The sequence below is a fragment of the Carettochelys insculpta genome, chromosome 1 (genome assembly GCF_033958435.1).
Source record: "Carettochelys insculpta isolate YL-2023 chromosome 1, ASM3395843v1, whole genome shotgun sequence".
NCBI classification, from domain to species: Eukaryota; Metazoa; Chordata; order Testudines; family Carettochelyidae; genus Carettochelys; species Carettochelys insculpta.
Genome location: NC_134137.1, coordinates 256,720,298 through 256,728,104, shown reverse-complemented (window position 1 = coordinate 256,728,104; position 7,807 = coordinate 256,720,298). Strand labels below are relative to the sequence as shown.

Sequence of the window (7,807 nt, the reverse complement as noted above, 5' to 3'; positions counted from 1 at the left end):
AGAGTGTATATAATTTTGCATTGGTGACAGGGCAATCTCTGGTGAATAAAGACATGGGTTTTGCAGAGCCCTGAGGTCTCTCCAACCCTGATATGTGTTTGCAACTGGCATCTAGCAAGTAGGGTTCGTGGTTTACCATATTACAGGAGGTTTTCAAAGGCACAAAAAAGAGACAACCAACTCTTTGGTACCTTTGAAAAATCTTCCCCCTTATTGACCAACTTCTGAGGTGTTTTGTGAAAGAGGTTTGAGATCCTTGGATAAAATATGCTATGCAATTGTGAAAAATAAGGACTTTAAAATAACTTATTTGTCAATTGCCAAAATAGGCATCTTTGGTTCTAATAACTATAACTATTATTCAGCAGTCCAGAAACCAAGGATAATTTCTACATCTGTTTCAGATGGTGGGTTTTAATCTTGGTACCATATAAGTGAGAGGATCTTACCTGCTAAGGAAAGAACTTGAAAATGAATGTCATTTACATGTACAGTTTACAATGCCTCACATTCATTTTAGCTAGCTTTATTCTGTTTTGTTACAGTGAATTTAAAGAACAAAGGCTGCAGCGTTAATCATTCTGACTTTGAGAAACAGTGACAGATCTCCCCTGAGTGTTAATGAGATTCATGGCATGAAGAAGCATGGCTTACTTTTGGAAAATTCCTTTGATGAAAGATGAGTCACATGAAGGACAATCTGTGGACCAAGCATCTTCCTCTATTTATCATTCCAGTCCTGAGAGCCAAGTCATTCTAGGACTTGATCGAATAGTTGATGACAACAGCAGTAAAATACCCTTTCATGCTCCAGCATATTCACGTGACCCTGAAGAAAATGAGTTTTTCCCGTCAGATGTCTTTGATTTCGATTCAGCAGAACATTTATGTGAAGCAAATCCACAACAGGTTACTCACAGGGACTTTTACTTTGGAAGCCCCACCTCCCACTGGCAGCAAGTCAGAGAACCACCACCAATTGGCTTCAGACCTTCTTTGCTATCAGGATGCAATGACTTCTCTACTGAGAATTTCTATCCCTCATGCTCCCTCAAAACACTTTATGACTACGGCTCCCCCCATGGAAGAAATAGCTTATGCCCAACTGCTGATGAATTTGGGTCAGATGTGGAGAAAGATCATAAAAAACTGAATTTCTACATCGGCTTTGAGCATATAGACTATCAATGTCCCATTTTCTCAGATGTCAGTGCAAGTGGAAAAGGAATTAAAGATAAAAGCCCTCCTAGAGAACTGACCACGGGATCTGCCTGGCCCAACATTTCTGTGAACAGCTCTGAAGACAGCACAGAGGTACATGTCTAATTTGTATGGCTGAAAGACTTAAAGATTGTGGTTTTGACTGTAATTGGCTTTGCATCTTTTGTACTTACCCACATGTATGTGAAGTGAGCTAGAGCCCTGCATGGATACAAAATTGGTATCTGCATCTTTATTTACAGAAAGGATCTCTGGATAGCCTCCTCCATATCCACAGGTGCAGACCCATAGATAAAAACTGGATATCCAGAGATTGGTGGGGCTCTCGAGTAGGTGCAAAAATGAGACTCATTCTGCATGCTGGGGCCTTTGGATCAGGAAAATTCACATCAATTGAAAGAGTTCTGCTGATTTTAATGTGCTTTTTGGAACAGGTCCTAAATAACTGCTCACAATGTGAGGCAGCAGAGTATCAAGTAGCAAATATTAATTTTTCTTGGTGCTCAATTTCTCATGCAATACCTTTATGTGTTAAAGAGAAAGATGCCCTTATAAACAAATAGTGCCGTTGACTCTTCTTCATGATTAGTTGTTAGGAAAGCTTCTAAGTTGTTCTTCCTTTGTTGAAACACCTCTAATTAAATAATTTCTTTCTGTTTTCAAACAAAACAGCAGTCATGTAGCACTTTAAAGACTAACAAAATGATTTATGAATAAATAAATCAGTCTTTAAAGTGCTATATGACTGCTGTTTTTTTTGTTAGAATACAGCCTAACACGGCTACCTCTCTGTTACTCTTTTTTTTTTCAGTCAGAAGAAAATGAAGCAGTCCATAAAAACCACTTTAGAAGGAAAAGGAAACTGTTTAGTCAAATGTGTAAGAATTTTATGTTGGCCAGCTCTGTCCCGATCTTATCTGTAGATTACCAAATTATATTTAAATTTGTGGACATATCTCTCCCATCTGCCCAATAAAATGACTACTTCATTTCCTAATGGAGCCAGTTTTTTCTGGCAGTGCAAATGGTTTAGCCCCCCTGACTCTTATGGACCTAGGCCACATTGAACAAGCTGATGACCTGGTTTATGGTCCAAAATGCTCCAGTGGAGTATATTATAGTCTGTAGTGTGATTTTGGACCACTAACATTGTTTGGATCAATGGACTGTTACTGCAGCACAGCAAAAAGTAGAGCAGAGTACTACTCTGGGCTCTCTCCAGCCTTTTTACAAAGGTAACAAAAAATCTATACTAGTAGAGCATTGTGCTGAATCTGTTTTGCTGTAAACCCAATTCTACTATCTCTATGCCTGCTCAAACTGACTTGTTGTAATCCTGAGATTTGGCACAATGGCCTATTTTGACCCTGCTTGGCTTGTTTTTATATATGTCTATTTTTGAAATAAATATCCTTTACTGTAAGTGAACAGGTCTCCAAAAGTCAGATCCCTTGATTATACTCTTGGGCTCTTGCTGCCTGTTCTGAACCAAGAGTTTTCTCTTTCTCCTGACTTTCTTTAAGTGTTCAGTGCTCCATTCTGCAATATACAGGGATTGGGTGTTAACTACCTTGTCTTCCAGGTTTCCATTTCCCTCTCTGGGATAGTGCCCTCCGCTCTCCACCCTTTCTTTTACAAGCTGTCACATTTTCTTTCCTCAAAGTAGTGACCCTCCAGCCATTTCTTGCTCAGTCTCTGAAATATTGCAGGAAGTACCCAAAGATATTAGAGGAGAAGTACTTCAACTCACTTTAAAGTGGCCCTTTTCAGATAGCTATGGCATGATGCTGCAAAGTGCTGACTCTCTTTTGACTTTACTGAAAGCAGAAGGTGCTGAACACCTTGTAGAATGAAATCTCAGGGAATAAAACTGATTTTTATTATAGATCTCATACCAGACTCCCATTTCAACTACTCTACAAAGCTAAGAAACACACCAAAGTCTGGAGTTTGTGCTTTGAGCCTCTCTCTGGTGTTAACAAACTAGAGAAAATATATTCCTCCTCAGACAGACAGCCTTTGGTGACTGCATAGAGGTTTGATGGTGGTTTTTAAAAGGGTGAAATAATGTTTTCTAATTTATTGGTGCTTTTATCCAGGAGGTTCATGAAGCACATTGCAAATGGTGGTTGCAGCTAGGAGCAGTGATTACTAGGAAATCTATCTTTGCTCTTGCGTTCTCAGAGTTGGACATTCTCATTCAATTTGTAAGAAGCACACATATGCACTCTGGTCACATGTGGATTGTGTAAGGAGCTAGCCCATACTCATTGGGCTTGAAATCCTCAGATACATGAGCTGTTGAACTCTGCTTGGGCAAACTGAGATTTTTCAAAAGCATTTAACTTGGCCAAATATGGGCAGATTTCTCAGGGGAAAGCAAAGGGCACATCTGTGGCAGAAAGACCACCTCCCTGTCTCATTTCAAGTGCCTGATTGAAAGCACAGAGTCATGAAAGCTGTTTCTCAAAGAAACAGTTCTGAGAATGTTTTATCATGGAAAAATATATTTTCTCTAATTCCTTCTTGGAAATAATTGCAATCAGTGGCCACGTCTAAATGTGCACGCTACTTCGAAGTAGCGGTGCCAACTTTGAAATAGCGCCCGTCACGGCTACACGTGTTGGGCACTATTTCGAAGTTGAAATTGACGTTAGGTGGTGAGACATCGAAGTCGCTAACCCCATGAGGGGATGGGAATAGCGCCCTACTTCGACGTTGAATGTCGAAGTAGGGCACGTGTAGACGATCTGCGTCCCGCAACATCGAAATAGCGGGGTCCGCCATGGCGGCCATCAGCTGAGGGGTTGAGAGACGCTCTCTCTCCAGCCCCTGCAGGGCTCTATGGTCACCGTATGCAGCAGCCCTTAGCCCAGGGCTTCTGGCTGCTGCTGCTGCAGCTGGGGATCCATGCTGCATGCGCAGGGTCTGCAACCAGTTGTCGGCTCTGTGGATCTTGTGTTGTTTAGTGCAACTGTGTCTGGGAGGGGCCCTTTAAGGGAGCAGCTTGCTGTTGAGTCCTCCCTGTGACCCTGTCTGCAGCTGTGCCTGGCACCCTTATTTCGATGTGTGCTACTTGGCGTGTAGACATTCCCTCGCAGCGCCTATTTCGATGTGGTGCTGCCCAACGTCGAAGTTGAACGTCGACGTTGCCAGCCCTGGAGGACACGTAGACGTTATTCATCAAAATAGACTATTTCGATGTCGCTACATTGAAGTAAGCTATTTCGATGTAGTGTGCACGTGTAGACGTAGCCGGTATTTCCCAAACTTAAATCATTCATGTACCCCCTTTGGCACTTCAGCCCTATCAGCTTATACCTCTCTCCCAGTACTGCCGAATGCTTATTTTCTGATTTTTAATCATTTTTTTCTGCTACGTGCCACTTAAAATCCTTTTGCGTGCCACCAGCAGTACATGACCACACGTTGGGAAACACTGAATTACACCATTTTGGCTGAAACTGTTGTGGGGGAAAATCAGGGTGAGGCACACAAATGTCATGGCAAATTTCAGCCTCAATTTTTAAATTCTGGCCAAGTTCTAAGCAACTGAAAACAGGTCCTAAAAATGGGAAGTGGCTGGAAACTTCATTAAGAGGCATTACAATCAGCATCTCAGCTACATGGTCTCATCCCTAATGCAGAGCCTGCAGTGAGTCAGCATTCAGGTATGCTTCAGCGGTCAAATCAAGGCCCTCTAAGACTCAGGTTACTGACCCCATCAGAGCGTCTAGTTAGTCTATGAAAGAGCAGTGCTCAGACAGGAGCTTTTATGCTTCTGAACAGTTGGACTTCCTAGGCTTCCAACTTTCCTTTGATCCCTTCCTTCCCAAACCTTGTCCTTGACTTGCTCCCTACTGCTTCATCCTTGTCCATGCCCTACTCCAACCATACTGCTGACTTGTTCCAGCCTGGCAGCTGCTTCCTAGGCCCCAGATTCTGACTTGAAACTGCATCTGACTCCATCTTGACCTTTGACCTGCATCTGACTCCAAATAGAATCCTGATGTGGCTTGTCTACTGAATCTGATCTCTGTTCTGCCATACAGCCTGTCCCCAGCACTTAGTTTGAACTCTGCCCTTAGCTTGGTTTTGATTCTTTGACGTCTGTACTTGTTCTGGGCTATGGCTCTAATCACCAAGTTCGACCACCTTGAACCCTGAGCCTGACGGACTGTAATCACAGACCCCAAGGAAACTTTTGAAACGTGTGTTCCATGCAGAAGATGACAAATCTTAATATTTTATCAATTTAAACAAAATTATTCAATGGACATTGTGCGTTGTTGAGTTACCAGTACAGCTTTCTGACACTTCAGTGGAGTCCAGTGAGTCAAATATCCTTCTGGAGTCCCATCTAAGTAAGTGAAATTGTGTGAAATTAGCCCTTGTGGAACCTATTACAAGATCAGCTTGAGAACTCCACAGATGATTCAGTTTTCATTATGCAAATAAAGTGAGCTTTATTTCTTCTGGTTTAATTTTGGTATTTTTAGATTACAGGTTGGTCTATCCAGTTGGCTGAAGCAGATCAAGAGAGTAATGAAAGTATTGCCTCCTTTTGCAATGGAGTGAAGACGTAAGTAATGAAAAAACTTTATTCAACCAACTATGACATTTATCTCACTAATATTAATTGGATGAAGTATTCTACGTTTCTGTACAATACCATAATTCCCATGTCTTTTAAACATGGGAAAACTATTAATTTTGGTTTAGAGATGAATATGAACAATCATATATAGTATAATTTTTTTTCTCTCCTTGCTTCCCTCTTTGTTATTAACAAAGAAATTGACCTCTTCCAAGTTGAAGTTTTTCAATATATTCAATGTAAAAGATATTTTATGCCACTTCTTTGACCAGCTCTAATGGCTCTCGGGTTTGGAGTAAGAGATACCCCTGGTATTGGAGAAGTGCTTTTTGCTGTCCTTATGAAAACTCTGTTTTGGCCCAGTTACAAAGTTTTGGATAATTACCATCTGCACATCAATAGTAGAACAGAATTGGCGCTTATTCCTTAATTTTCTAAACAGTTCATCTGCACAATATATGTTGTCATGCCTGCAGTTAGCTGCCTTTCTGTTCATCCATTTTCCCTCAGTAAAATATCCTTTGGCTTAAGTGAAGGAGCACAGTGCTAGAAGCCCAAATGTCATGAGTTCAAATTTCATCTGCTCCCTTGATTACTGAGCACAAGCCATTCATTACCATAAGATCACTCCTCTCCCAGTTATGGAGACAGAACCTCAAAATCCTAACATTCCACTTCTGTTCAGAGACAATTGTGTAGCCAACTGGCAAACTGTTAATTCCACTCTATTAGCTGTTCCTAAGACTTATAGGATAACAGGCTGTTATTGCTTCCAAGAACTACCTTATTATTAAAAAAAAGCAGTCCAGTAGCACTTTAAAGACTAACAAAATAATTTATTAGGTGATGAGCTTTTGTGGGACAAACCCACTTCTTCAGATCATAGCCATACCAGAACAGACTCAATATTTAAGGCACAGAGAACCAAAAATAGTAATCAAGGTTGACAAATCAGAAAAATATTATCAAGGTGAGCAAATCAGAGAGCAGAGGGGCAGAAAGTGTGTGTGGGGAGTCAAGAATTAGATTAAACCAAGTATGCAAAAGAGCCCCTATAATGACCTAAAAAATTCCCATCCCAGTTCAAACCATGTGTTAAAGTGTTGAATTTGAATATAAAAGAGAGTTCAGCATCCTCTCCTTCCAATCTGTTGTGAAAATTCCTCTTCAGTAAGACACAAACCTTCAGGTCATTAACAGAATAGCCCACTCCATTAAAGATCATACTTGGCTTAATCTAATTCTTGACTCCCCACCCCCCACCTTCCGCCCCTCTGCTCTCTGATTCGCTCACCTTGATAATATTTTTCTGATTTGTCAACCTTGATGACTATTTTTGGTTCTGTGTGCCTTAAATATTGAGTCTGTTCTGGTATGGCTATGATCTGAAGAAGTGGGTTTGTTCCATGAAAGCTCATCACCTAATAAATTATTTTGTTAGTCTTTAAAGTGCTACTGGACTGCTTTTTTGTTTTCATAGTATACAGACTAGCATGGCTTTCTCTCTGTTACCTTATTGTTAGTGGGAGAGATCTATAGATCCTAGGTTCCAACCCTGCTGGGAGATAAGAGCAGGGCTATTACAGTCTCATAGAATAGAATTTATTTTTTTCATCTTTTCAGTCCTCTTTAAAAGAACTGTAGAAATTTCATTTTAAAATCCAAAGAACATGAAAAAATACAAGATTGAAAGTGGCCAATGCAACTGCAATTGAATCCTGGTCTTGGTATTTATTATGATAAAGTCCTTAAAATTGTATGTGACTATATTATTCTCAAAAAGACCCATTATAGGTATTTTAAATATATAATATTCCATTTAAATTTAGATATTAATGAATTAGATGTTTGTAAGACCAGTCAAGACCTATCTGCATTGAATATATCTTTCTAATTTGTATTAATGGCTTTATCGTTAGCTAAATGTATATTTAGCTTCACGGGGGGAGTCCATCCCCCCAAAATGCTCCTGCAGTGATTTCTGTACTT

At 40.4% G+C, this 7,807-nt stretch overlaps 1 protein-coding gene across 1 annotated transcript in view; it reads left to right on the top strand.

The window, feature by feature from the left end:
• Positions 1-645: 645 nt before the first annotated feature.
• PIK3C2G (phosphatidylinositol-4-phosphate 3-kinase catalytic subunit type 2 gamma) overlaps positions 646-7,807 on the top strand; it is a 344,110-nt gene continuing 336,948 nt past the window's right edge. The window contains exons 1-2 of the mRNA XM_074983736.1: positions 646-1,314; positions 5,721-5,803. Coding sequence (XP_074839837.1) covers positions 646-1,314; positions 5,721-5,803 — 752 coding nt within the window. The remainder of the gene's footprint in view (positions 1,315-5,720; positions 5,804-7,807) is intronic.